Raw genomic sequence first — 14,369 nt, 5'->3', positions numbered from 1 at the left:
GAATCCGTGAATAAAAAAAATCTGTGGATACAGAGGGCTGACTGTACTGAATAACAATGATTGCTCCTCCACCCCACCCCCCACTGTGCCTTATTCCCATGCAGGATTCAATGTGGCTTACCACGCTGATTAAATCAGAAATCAGAGGAGAACAAAATCAATCATAATATTAACACACAATTTAAAAACCATTATAAAAATGCAAGTCAGATCGTGTCAAACACAGAAATCATCTGACAGGAAGCACTTTTGAGATGCCGCTGCTGAGGCAGACAATAAAGAACCGAGGGCTTAAGTGGGATGTGATCTGGTAGACTTCTTGGAGAATGGGCAGGGCTATCACCAAAACACGTATATAATAGCTCTGAAAGGTCCTGAAGATGCACTGTGCAGGACAACCCATCTGTGTGATTCAGAGAGACCATGAAGATGAACTAGTATATCAAAACAACACTGAATTGAAAACAGTTTTAAAGCATTTTAAACACAACCTTAAAAGACCATTCCACAGCAGTTACCTGTTAATTGTTATGTAGTCTGTTTATTTTTTTATTTATTGAATTTATACCTGTCTTTCTCCCAGGAAAGTAACTTCTGAGAATGAGGGCAACATCAGGGCCCCTCTCCCATAACAAGGAGAGTTATTTGTAATTTTAATTTCAATCATCTTTTTTTTTTTTACTTTTTAATTCGGAGGGAGAACTGTGTTTACATTATTAATTAGGAGGATGGATATTAATCTCTCTCCCTTGCTTATCTAAACACCACACCCCAAAGCTGCTGGAGGCCACTTTACTTGGCCCAAGCATTTCGGACTTGTCTCCAAATATTTTAATGGAAGCTTTACTACTGATTTTAAAGCAGGCCAGCTGTCAGAAGCAGTGTGGTAGTGTAAATGCCGGAAGGCACAGAAAAATATACCAGGAATTTATTTTATTTTTCTATTAAAACATTGTATAGGTCTGGCATTGGGGAGAAGCATCAGGGAAAGTGGTGTAGCAGTCATCTTCTATCTTCTCCCCATGTGCCGCTGGGCCTTATGATGCTAAACTGGCAGCCACAGGCACTGGGCCGGAGATGGTGGGGGGGAAGAGATGGGAACTACTGCAAGTGACTGACCCTTCTCTCTTCCGAGCTGGGTCCTTGAGCAACAACAGCAACAAAAAGACAAGGTCCAGGTAGGATCATCAACATCACCGGTTGTTATTAACTGCCCTCATGTCAAATTCGGCTTATTATACCTTCGATAAATTTATCAATGGTCACAGTGCAGAATTTTTGGGAGGCTGACTGATGCCCTGCTCTGCATCCCCTCCCCCAATTAACAAACCATCACAGGAGTTATGGGTCCAGCACAACCTCCCCCCCCCCCCCACTGACCCTAAAGAAACTGGACCAGAGGGTGCAATGGTATCTCTTTTTCTGCCATAGTTCGCCCTCCCCACCTGTAAGCTCAACTTGGGGGAGCAATGCTTAGGGAAGACTGGTGGTGAAGGAGCCATACTGGGGAGAAGTACATACAAGAAAGTTATAGAAATATGATCATTACTGCATAATTTCCCTTCTATTCCACCCATGTATCCTCATTAGATCACCTGAACATTTCTTACCTGATATGGAGTGCTCCGTATTTTAAACTGTCTTGCTGCTGCAGCTGCACCACCATACATGGTTTTTCCAAGATAAAATGGAGAATTTCCAAACTGGCTTGTCTTAAGAACTGATGCATTTCCAAGTGACTGCAAGCATACATTGAAATTTGATTAGTGAAGTGGATACAGAAGCAGCATGATTAAAGCAAATGTATGCAATACTTACAGGGGAGAGTGCTCCAAAGGCAGATAAATTAAACCCAGGCTTTTTAGAGTTGATAGTTGACTGGTGAGAAAGGGCCACAGGTCTTTCAGTTTCTGTAGACCAGAGAGATGGTCTACAGTTTTTTGAAACTGCTATGTCTAAAAAACAAACAAATAAAAACCATGTTTACACAACTGCATCAGCACTTCATTACAATATGTCATAATACTGTATTTCCAAAACTTTACTATAACAGGCATTTAAATAAAAGACAGCAAAAAGAGTTAATGCAGGTATTTACTATGACAATAAGCATAACCCATAATGCTACTCACAAGTCCAGTATTCCTTCAGACACAAATATGAAATAATTCTACACTCAGATTTTGGAAAGAATGGAAAAAGTGAAGGAAAAATTGGATACACACAGGATTTTCTCCCCTCTCCTTCTCATCAGAGAAAGAGTACAAACATGGAGGAATTTGTGTATGCCTTAATAGTTTACACTAAGCAGGTCACTTTTCCAGGTAAACGTACTAGACATTCTTATGGATAAAAGAAGAATGCAGAAAAACAGCACACAAGCACATAAGAAAAAATCTGAACTGCCACTGCAAATATTCTTATGGTGTGTGCCTTCACATTTCTGAGTTATGGTGACCCTAAAATGGCAAGAGTATTGGCAAGATTTGTTCAGAGGGGATTTGCCATTGCCTCCATCTCAGGCTGAAGAATGTGACTTGCCTAAAGTCACACAGTAGTCTTCTATGACCATACAGTGATTCGAACCCTGGTTTCCAGAGTCTCCGTTCAACACTCAAATCTCACACCACATGGCTTTCAAATATCCTCATACTACATCTGAAAAAACCTATGCATTGGAAAGAGTAAAGATTTTTGAAAAATAAATAACTAAACTGTCAGTTTCCATTACAGTTGGCCCCCAGTATCTGTGGGGAATCCATTCTGGACTCCCCACACACATGGATACCAAAATCCGTGGATGCTCAAAGTCTCCACTGTCCTCAATGGAGGTGTGGCCACCCAGCCGCAACACTATTGGGGACAACGGGACTCGTCCATCCATCCTTCTTTCCTCCCTCCCTCCCTCATGTCTCTCACCGGCAGCAGGCCGGGGGGGGGGGGGGCCCTGTTGGGGCATGCCACCGCTGCTTCCTACTCCCTCTTCCTCCCGCCTCTTCTTCTTCCTCCTCCCCCTTCTACCTCTTCCCTCCCTTTTCTTCCCACTTCCTTGCTCATCCTCCAACGTTTTCTTCCCAGTTCTTCCTCCTCCCCCTCCAGGTTCTTCCTCCTCCTCCTCTTCCTCCTCCTCCTCCTCCTCCTCCTCCTCCCTCCTCTTCCTCCCACTTCTTTCTGTGCCCCTCTTCTTCCTCCTCCCACCACTTCCTCCTCCTCCACTTCACTACGGGCTTGCCATGCGCAGATGCTTGAATCTGCGGGTGGCAAGTCCACAGATACCAAAGGCAGACTGTAATTGTATATTTTGCAAGGCAACAGATTATGCAGTCATGGTTATAGTCACCATAAAACTAGAGATCAAGAGACAATGCTTGAATTGATAAATATGATTTGGAGCTCCAATTAAGATATTCTAAGTAAATTCTTCTCTACTATTTTCAGTCATCCTCTGAGCTTATGTTAATGATTATACAGGATAGGGCCTTCTCAAAAGCACTGCCTAGGCTCTGGAACCCCCTACTTTCAGGGGGCCCCTTCAACAGCTTGTAAATGGACAGGTTGCATACCTGTAACGGTATTTCTTTGAGTGGTCATCTGCGAATACATAGATTTTTTTATCATATCTAATTTTCTTTTCCAGGGTTAACCAATGGCAACTGGCTCCTGTTACTGTGACCGGTATATACAGTGTGCCCGCGTTGCTGCGCTGCACCCCATACACAAGTCCCATTGTTTTCAATGGGGCTCGAGCGTACACTGTATTTGCCTTACGCGAGGGGGAGGGTCCCGAACGGACTTCCCGCATAAGGGAAGGGCACACTATAGTTTTTCATGTCTATTCTATTTTTTTAAAAAAAAACATGGTTTGTTTTTAATATTTCTCAGCTATCTGGGAGACTTAAGACTCCAAACTTGCAGGGATATGTTAAAATAAAGAGCTATCTACACAAGCAATTCGTTGATTTACGGTAGTTAAAAAAGAACAGAGCATTGGAAGTGTTCCCAAAGAAGTAGTGTAACTACAAAGACATTGGGTGATATAAATTCTGGTTCTGTATACCTTATACAGATTTCATCTCCATTCCATCTCATTATTATTGATGTTTTCTCTGCTTTGGTTCCCACCACCACCTTGGCAATGATCCTAAATCCTAATGCCATTTTCCTACCTGACTCTCCTGCTTTACTGAAGTTTCTCTTAGCTATCATGGCTAATAACTATGTATAGACCTGTACTCCCAATTCCTTTCTTTCTTTAATTAAGGGAACTCTGCTGATAAGGTTCCCTAGGCACAACTGGATGACAATCATAACAAAACTACCTTATCACAAAAATCAATGCCCATATATCAAATAGTTAGGAATTAACTATACAAAAGTTATCCTAAGCATTCTGGTGAAGGTTCTTACACAGATCATACAATTTCCTTGCTACAACAGCTCCATTAGCTGCCACCTTGTTTCCGGCTACAATTTGAAGTGTTAGTTATGACCCATAAAACCCAGTTATGATCCATAAAAAAGGTGCAGGTCCCTGTATGAGCCTGTATCTCCCTATATGAGCCTTCCTGGTCCCTGAGATTTTCAAGAGATGCCTTCCTCTCAGTCCCAGCACTGCCACAGGCACAGCTGGTGTGGACACATGGTGGCTGCCCCTTGAACTCCCTTCCCAGGGAGGCTAGAATGGCCCTTCTCTGTGCTGGCCTTCCAATGCCAGGTAAAAATATTTTTATCCCGACTAGTTTTTACAAAAAAAAGGTTTTAAAGAGCAGGCTATGTACGCTATATTGTTTGAAATTGTATTGTCTGAAACTACACTGTTTTTAATTGCTTTTAGCTTTCTAATTGCATTTTATCTTTTAAAGTGTAGTTTTAAATTGCTTTTTAAACACTGTGGACAGTTTAATTCCACTATATTATTATTATTATTATTATTATTATTATTATTATTATTATTATTACCTTTATCAGATGCCCTTGAAGAGAAGCCACTGGTAGTTGAGATGTTGTCATCATCATGCTGAGAGGTAGAATCTTTCATTTCCTTTCCAAGTGAAAGTCCAGAATTGTTGACTGGAAATTCAGATGATGTGGATGGTTGGCAAAGCAGTGGTGAGGAGTCTAAGATGTTACAATTAAGATGACTCCGGTGGAGAGAGGGCCTTGTTAAAATATCTGTGAAATTTAAATTGGATCTACTTGTTGAAGGCTCTAAAGAGGAACAAAGCAACACAATTAGAACTCTCTGAGGTAGCAAGAACTGTACAGAAAAGTCAAGAGCTATTTCCTATCAACAGTACTTCACTTGTCAAACTTCAAGTGTAAAAAACAGATAAGCTAAATTTAACTTGTATCACATATGTATAAGGTTTTGCTTATCCATCTGAGAATAGCTACTATATTTCTCCCAACAACTACATTGCTACAACACAGAGATTAGCACTGCTAACTGCACATTAGTTGTCTAGTAACAAAATTTAAAAAAAAGGATTTGGGCAATGCTAATTTAAATTCTGGTGCTCAAAATTTCATAAAAAGTAACAAAATGAGATTATATAATGACAAGTTCATTTAAATACACTGAAGATGATAAATCAATAATATTAGACTGAGTCATAAGAAAGCCAAAATATATTATTTAATTGTTGCTGTGTGCCTTAAAGTAGTTTCTTACTTATGGCAACCATAAAGCAGCCCTATCACAGGGATTTCTTGGCAAGATTTGTTCAGAGGGGTTTGCTTTTGCCTTTCTTTGAGGCTGAGAATGTAACTTGCCCAAGGTCACACAGTGGGTTTCCATGGCTAAGCAAGGATTTGAACCCTGGTGTCCAGAATCACAGTCCAACAATAATGTCAGTGCTAGCTGTTTCCCTTTCAGCTACTCCAAAGCAGCCACCACAAATACTTCACACAAGATTTTTGGAGTAAGGTCAAGGCTAAAGCCTTGTGCTGTCCCCCATGTCTGTGTTTCAATACTCAAACCACTACACCATGCTGGCTCTCTATTCTTTAGTTACCATTCTACAAATTTAAAAAAACTTTTTTTTGCTATAATTTCCACCTTTTCATTTTTAAAATATAAATGCATTACTACAGAGCTCTGTCTCCAGTACTTCTTTATCAAGAGACAGTGGAAAGGGGGATTATATGGCTAACATTTTCTTTTTCTAATAATCCCAACGATACACTAAACACTGGGAAGATAGCATGCTATCCATTAATGTAAAGGATTACAAATTCAGGTCTTCATTTTAGTTTGGAAAAACAGCACATTGACAGATGGGATTGGTAAACTTACAAATTTATTTTGTTTTTTAGACTTAATGTTGCAGCAACGTTTCTGTCTGGGAGAATGAATCAGAATCTAAAACACAGCAATAGGCAAAGAAACTCTTGTACGTCGAGACTGGATCCAGGGACTTCACTGCATGATAGCAGGTTGAGTTAATTTTCCCTCCCTTAGTTGCACCTCTCCATTAGCTGTATGGAATCAGAGAACATCCAGATTGGAGAGGTTTTGGGGGGAGATAGGGTTGTGTGGGAAGAAATTAGTGCTACAATTGCCTACTGCGCTACCAAATTTTTTAAAACTGGAGAAATGGAGAGAATCTACAACATACCTTCTGACGTAATCCTTGTTGGCTGAGGAGTGATTCGTCCATCAATTTCAAGGGTATTGTGAGCAACATCATCTGCAAAGGCAGGATGATAGTTTACATTTTCCTCCAAGCCCCTCTGTTCACCAGGGGATGTCTCTTCGTTTTGCTTGAAGTATCTCTGAAGCCAAGTTGGAACAATATTTTTCACAGATTCCTTCACAATATTCATAATTCCCTGTTTTAAATAAAGAATGAAGGGCTTTAAATTACATCAAGAAAGTCCATTACAAGATCCAAATTACAAAACTAAAAGTCTCCTTCATGTATCAGAACATAGGTTTATTTTGGCAGCTACAGTGGTATGAAGTAACAAACAGCAAACCTCAAGATTCATTTAGTAAAACTCTTTTATTGATGAGTCTGTTATAACTTCTGTTCCAGTTATATTAATGTTTCAAAATGGCTGTTTGTGTGTTGGAATTACAACTTTAACTTGTAATTATTTATCTGCACACTTATATAGCACAGAAATATTCTTAATATGCAGAGGTCTACAACTTCACTCACCATGACAAATGTTCTGTTACCTTTTGATAGGTGACTACACTGCAACCTCCTCTCCACCTTGGAGATGGAGGGCAGGAATTTTTCCCATAGCTGAGTGCCTCCTTCAAAGCACAGTGCAACTACAGGGATAATCCTTTTCTCCCTCTACAGGCCCATTACAAGGAAGAATCCTGGGATTATGTTTTGGTGTGCTGCTTCTAAGGCACTTGGAATACATTGGAAGTGTAGAGCCTGAACAAGGTCCAAGCTAGAGAGGAATGTGGAGTTTCTTATTTTTGCACAACATGCCCACCACACAGCACAGTTCTCAGGCAGTTCTTCCACTATTATTCCCACCTTGAAGCTTAGAACTCCAACAGAGAACATGGGATTATCCTTAACCTTGCACTGTATTTCAGAGGCACAACATGAGGTCCAGCATAAGCCTCCATCCTTATGGGGACAGCAGGGTTCTGGCAAGCACAAACTGTTGGCTGGCCATCAAAGCCAGTCAAAATTTGGTGAATCCTGCTAATGTATTTCCAGGAAGGGGAAACAAAAAAGAGGGCACTGCTCTTAAGTGATGCTGAGGCAATATAGGGAAAGGAAAAATAGTACTACTCTCCTACAAAGTGCACTGAAACCTATTTTATTTGCACGATGGTTCAACCCATGAAGTAGTTTCATTTGCTTTGAGAAATTTAATGACATATTGGGCATTTAGACAACAATAATGAATTAATGCTGCATTTCTCACAATGAAGTTTATTGCTTTCAGCATCCTATTGGGAAAGAGAAACTGTATTTAAAACAGCTAGCTATGTTAAACCAAACACAGGTAATCGGCACTGACAAATTTATAATATATAGGTCTAAATAAATTACCAGCCACAACTAGAGTATTCCCAAGGAATCGATGGAACATAAATAAATTTTGGTCTACCAAATTATCACTGATCTAGCAGCTCCACTTTAGCTAGGGAAGGCTGAGAACGTTACCCATTGGACTAAATATTCTACTTAGATATTACTATTCCCTGTACAGTAGTTCAGGATTCTCAAAAACCTAGCAAATACTGCTTAGTTCACTTACTATTTAACTAACTGAGCATACTTTACTTAACAAGTCTCCTTAGTTCCATAACATTAGTGAGGGGATGAAGAATACCACACAAATGGGATAACCAAAGAATTCAAAACCACTGAACCAAAAGAGATAAAATCAAATCAAATTATTTTAGTTCAATCTTAAGCAAAAATGTAACTGATTATTGATTGAACCAATGATTGTTTACATCATTATTCTTTAGTGGGGCTGCAGTCTATTCTCCAGGATGTGTCTGCAGGCTGGAAGTATTCAAAATTGATCCAGATACAAGTAGATAGGTTTCATATTAGAATCTGGCACTATCTAGCAGTAGGAATATCACAGTAATAGAGGTCATGCAATCATGGAATATACATCTGGTGAATTACAAGCAAAATCCTACAAACAATATTAAACTTTGGTCTATACTACTTACAGCTTAAATCAAGGCTGCTAGCAAATTCTGCTGTATTCCATGCCAACTACGTTATGCCAATTAAAATACTGGGTTTTCCAATATTTTTTTCTTTTAGAAAAAAAATACAGCAAGACTTATGTTACCAATTAGAAAGTAGCAATTTAGATCATTCTAATTTAAGAATAAGGCCGCCTTTTAAGGAATCACTTCCCATAGTAGTACATAAAGTTCCATTTCTTTTCAGTGCCCCTGCCCAGCCAACTTTTTCAAAATTACACCAAATATCCTACAATAAACAATGTTCCTTGCTCTGTCTATATCAAGTTTTACATCAAGTTGATACAAAAAGTGAGTGAGGTGAGTGGAAGCTGATCTACACACACTGATCCATCAAATACCAAAGTACCAAATAGTTCCATAAACCAAGTTAGAACTAGAGCTATATTTAAGATAACTCTAGCTTATCAAGTGCACTATAGAGCCAACTGTTAGCAAGTACTAGGTCATGTTATCCTCATACTTGAATAACTTCATCTTTGCCATACACACATGCTGCTTCGGTGATGTTCGAACCAATTCCTTCAAACATTCAACCTCATTAATTAGGGGAACTGGGCCTAATTAAGTACTGGAGGTACTTTCCTCTCTTCCACCTTTATTAACCTAACAGACATTTCCGCAACAACAATTAACATAAAATTTCAATTTAAACCAATATGGCAGTGGTTCTCAAACTGTGGGGCAGAACCACTGTGGAGAAGCAAGATTTGCTGGGAGGGGGAGTGAGACTTGTAGGCCCTGATCCCTCCATCTCCTCCAATTCCCAAACCTTTTCTGTCCTGAAGGGAAAGAGAAAAGAAGGAAGACGCTTCAACCCTCTGCCTGAGGGAGAAGGAAGAGAACAGCTATTTCCTTATACTGTTGACCCTTCATAACCACAAATTCTTTATCCACAGCTTGAAAATGTTTTTTTAATTATAAAAATTTCAAAATCAACCCTGGATTTTGACATTTTATATAAAGGACACCATTTTATGACATTTTATTTAATGGGATTTGAGCATCCACAGATTTTGATCCTGAAACCAAACTGTAATGGATACCAAGAGGCCATTAAAATATGAATATACCTGAATGTGTGAACAAGAATACATACACTAAACTAACAAAATATTTGTATTTGTATAGTATATCAAGCGGAAGAAATGCAACATCTAGATGTAAATTTAACGGGGATCACCATATTGCATACCAATACCATAAATCATATTTGACTGATGAATCCTCCAACCATAGCCTAACCCAAATGTTATACAAGCAAACATCCTGATATGCAACACAAGTTTCCTGTCCTGTCCTTCCACCAAAAGACCCAAAATGTTTTCTGAAGTATCCCCCAACCCTCTGAAGCGATTTGAAAAACAAGCAGAAGGCTGCAGCAATGATCAGAAATTAAATCTGCCAGCAGTGTCCCTTCTCTTGGTAGGAGGACACAACTGGATACATGAAGTAAGAGAAAAGAAAAGATAAATAAGACTGTTTGTCCAGGGTGAGCTAAACAGGACAGTTCCTGCTTCCATCCTTATGTAAGGCGGCTTGTTTGCCATCCTAACACCCTTTCAAGGCTAGTTGTAGATGATAATCTTTATTCCTATCCCAGTAGATATATCTATCAGTAATAATTTACTTTAAATTTATTATTATCATTTTACCAGAAGACATTTTACCGCCCAAAGGCTCCATCCACACGGCAGAAATAATCCCATTTGACACCACCTTAATTGTCATGGCCCCGTGCTATGGGATTCTGGGAACTGTAGTTTGTTGTGGCATCAGAAGGCTAAATATCTCACAAAACAAATCCCAAAATTCCACAACAATAAGTCATGGCAGTTTAAGTAGTGTCAAACTGGATTATTTCCGCAGTGTGGATGCAGCCAAAGTCATGTTTCATTGCACAATGCACAAATAACTATACCTATAAGAGAGCCATATTCCACACTGTCAACTGAAGACTTTTAGCCTTCTAATGTCCCCATGTTTCAGCCACCTGCCATGTTTTATTTTAACATACAAAAAACACCTGCAACAAAAACTGCCCCAACAAATCTTATTGCATATTGCCACTGGGGTACTTCTCTCCATACACATATAATGTGTTTCAATTTTAAAAAATGAATTCCCATTCCATGCTGTGGACGAAATAGGGTACAGAGAAGCTGATGTTAAATATTCATATGAGAAACAAGTCCTCTCCCTGATCAAAGGTGGGAGAAGAGAAAGTTGATATTCACTCAGTTCTGTTCATTAAGGACCAAGTGGAGACACTGATATCATGAGAGGCAGGGATGGAAGGAAGTAGTGCAGGCAGTCATGGACATCATTTGCAAACACCCAGGGCCAAAGAAGAATGCAAATAAAGAAAATAGTGCTATAGACCTTTAAACTGCTGCTCAAAGAAAGTATTCTTTATTACAGAACTGAGTAACTTTGACCACACAACAAATAAAATTATATGCCTGGATGGTTAGAATTAGAAGCAAGCTGTAACTCACCAGCACTTTAAAATCTCTCACCACCACCCAAAGATGCAAAACTGAATAGCACCAACACCAGCAAAACATTTTCAAACTAGCACAGTGTGTAGGACAAGGAGTAGGCATTCAAAAAACAGCTATTTTATCTGCACTTCAAAAGATGTGAGAACTAATACACTGCTAGGACATAACAGAGGCCAACAAATCTTGAAATGAGTTCACATTCCCCTCATACTACTATATAATATTAATGGAGAATAAGGGTGACAATGAAAAAAATGCTAGAATTTATTTAGCAAAAACTAACATCATTAACTAACATTGTCTCGTTAAGCTAGGTGTTCCTCATTCTATATCTATGCTTTTCATTTATTTATTTATGTGCAAGGATATCATGGGGAACCTTGTCAAAGGCCTTACTAAAATTAAGTTATTCTACATCCGCAGCATTCCTTAATTCTTCATATTCCTTAATAGATGTTTTGTAAATCTAATGTTGTACAGGTACCAGATCTCATCCGATCTTGGAAGCTGGGCAGGGTCAGCCCTGTTTGGCACTTGGATGGAAGACCGCCAACGAATACCAGGTGGTGTAGGCTACACTTCAGAGAAAGGAACTGGCAAAACCACCTCTGAGTATTTCTTTACCAAGGAAAACCTATGGAATTTGTGGGGTCACCATAAGGAAACAGGTAACTTGAAGGCACACACACAAGTGCACACACTAATACTTTGCCTTAGTCTTTCAGGTTCAAATCTCAAAGGGGAGGATGAAGCACCTCAGACCTGCAAAATATCTCTTCTTGTAATGTATTACCTTACAAAACATGCATCTTATTGTATTCCTGGAGACTCTCTTTTGAGTTGATCCATGCCAGGACCCATGAGGAGAACCTGTGTACACCTTTAGCAACCACAGGACATCAGCCTTAGCTTCCAATTTCCTGGTTTTGTGGAACTTGAATTAAAGTGAGACAAGCCTTAATTTTGGTCTTTAAATCAGCATGGTTTATTTGTGTTTGTTTTTATTTTCTTTCTCTGTGTTTGAAAAGGAAATGTATCGCTATAGTATGCTGGAAACATACAAGCAAAGTCTTTTTTATGCTACACAATTTCAGCATTTTGTTACACTCTGCACAATTATAATACTTAACTATTCCCACAGAATCTTGACATTTGTATTCTTGTGAGGTATTTAGAATTCTCTGTCAGTAGTGACAAAAAAACTCTATAAATATGTCATTAACTGGGTAGATATAGCTATGTCTCACTCTGAGACTGCAGCCAAGAAATCAGAAGAAGTCTAGGAATGGGAAGGGCAGCTATGAAAAAACTGGATAAAATTACAAAATGTAAAGACGTAACTCTGAACACTAAAAACGAGGATCATTCAAGCCACTGTATTTCCCATCACCATGTATGTATGTGTGACCTGGACAGCGAAGAAAGACGATATAAAGAAAATCAACTCATTTGAGATGTGGTGCTGTAGAAGAGTGCTGTAGATACCATGGACAACCAAGAAGATGAACAAATGGGTTCTAGAACAGATGAAGCCTGAACTATTTCTGGAAGCCAATGTGACTAAACTGAGGCTGTCATACTTTGGCCACATAATGAGGAAAAATGAATCGTTAGAAAAGACAATAATGCTAGGAAAGGTGAAAGGGAGTAGAAAAAGACTGCACATCAGATGGTTAGATTGAACCAAGGAGATCACAGACCTGAACATGCAGGACCTGAGCAGAGAGGTAGAGGACAAGGAGTCTTGGAGATGGTCTCATCCACAGGGCCTCCATGAGTGAGTCGACTTGAAGGCAGTTAACAATGTCAACCCACTTTACTCAAAAGGGTTTACTGCTAGTGATTTTCTGTCAGGCACAGTGTCTTTTGCAATCTTCAATATTACCTCACTGTTACCTGAGCTGTCAGGATTGACACCAGTAGGCTCACTTAACATGTGATAAAAGTCCACCAATTTAAATGGACAGCTAATTAAAAATATTGCATTAGTCTCAGTGAAATTTAGGGGTGAAACAGATGGCCCCGGGGGGGCAGCTTAGAGCCACCCCATTTACAGCTGAATTGGGGTCATGGCAAAAAATCAGCCCGTTTCCGCCCCAAATAGGAGTGGAAAACATCTGCTCCTATCTGGGGCAGAAAAAACCCACCCCTTTGTCTCTAAAATCGGCTTTTCACCAGCTCCGGGGCAAGTGGCATCCAAACACCACGTCCCAAGTCACCTGGAAGCCACATTGGCAATTACACGCTCCCAAGCCATGGCACGAAGCTGGCTTAACACAGCCATGTGTTTCAGCCCTTAGTGTATTTACTTATTATTCAAACTGCAATTTAGACAGTTGGAACTGTTAGCTACATTTCCATCGAACTATAGTTTTTAAAAAGGCTTCCTATTTACAATAGAAAATCTGCTATGCTAATATAATTTTTGAGATATTTTGTTTAAGTACTAAAAACAAAAGTTAGCAAGCCTGCAAGTGTCATTTTCTTGCTATGTGTACAAGTTCTGAATCTACAAAACCTTTGGGAGAACAACGAGAAACTCTACTAGTCGTGTTCACAGGCTAGCCTATATCCAGTTGCTGATCCCAACCAGAGCAAGACTCATTGAATCAGCGAGTTTTCTGTAAGTCTTGACTCAATCAATAGGTTCAATCTATTTTGATCTAGCTAGGACAAACAACTGGATTTAGACTGTAGTACTCAACACAGTTATCTGTGTACAGACTATTGATCTGTAAACATGTAGCTATTCATATCTATTGGGTGTCTTTCAAGTCATCTTTGACATTGTGACCCTGAAATGCACCTACTGCAGTTTTCTTGGCAAGAGTTGTTCAGAGAGGGTTTGCCTTTGCCTTCCTCTGAAGGTGAGTGTGATTCCATGGCTGAGGGTAGGATTCCATGGTGGGATTCCATGGCTGAGCAGGGATTTAAATCCTGATCTCCAGAATTATAGTTTAACACTCAAAACAATTGTACCACACTGGCTTATTCACATCTATTACTCAACATATAACCTACATCAGAGTTAGACAACTGCAGTAGTACAGGTACCACATTTTTGTCTATCTGTTGACTGCTGGGATCGCCAAGAGTAAGGGACTAACCCTTTTCAGACTTTTTTTTTTTGGCATGAAGTTTTCTTGTGAATTTTTGAGGAG

At 39.4% G+C, this 14,369-nt stretch overlaps 1 protein-coding gene across 2 annotated transcripts in view; it reads right to left on the bottom strand.

Moving 5' to 3' along the window:
- The window catches only part of NUP153 (nucleoporin 153), a 50,249-nt gene that overhangs the window by 27,905 nt on the left and 7,975 nt on the right, over positions 1–14,369 (bottom strand). For both annotated transcript variants that reach the window (XM_089516769.1, XM_089516770.1), the window contains exons 2-5: positions 6,618–6,831; positions 4,960–5,208; positions 1,819–1,955; positions 1,611–1,739 (exon numbers count right to left, since the gene is read on the bottom strand). In XM_089516769.1, the coding sequence (XP_089372895.1) occupies positions 1,611–1,739; positions 1,819–1,955; positions 4,960–5,208; positions 6,618–6,831 (729 nt within the window). The remainder of the gene's footprint in view (positions 1–1,610; positions 1,740–1,818; positions 1,956–4,959; positions 5,209–6,617; positions 6,832–14,369) is intronic.

The sequence above is a fragment of the Sceloporus occidentalis genome, unplaced genomic scaffold (assembly GCF_023333645.1).
Source record: "Sceloporus occidentalis isolate IW3139 unplaced genomic scaffold, rSceOcc1.0.p SCAF_3, whole genome shotgun sequence".
NCBI lineage: Eukaryota > Metazoa > Chordata > Lepidosauria > Squamata > Phrynosomatidae > Sceloporus > Sceloporus occidentalis.
The sequence above is the reverse complement of the archived record's forward strand: the minus strand, read 5'-3'. Positions and strand labels throughout refer to the sequence as shown.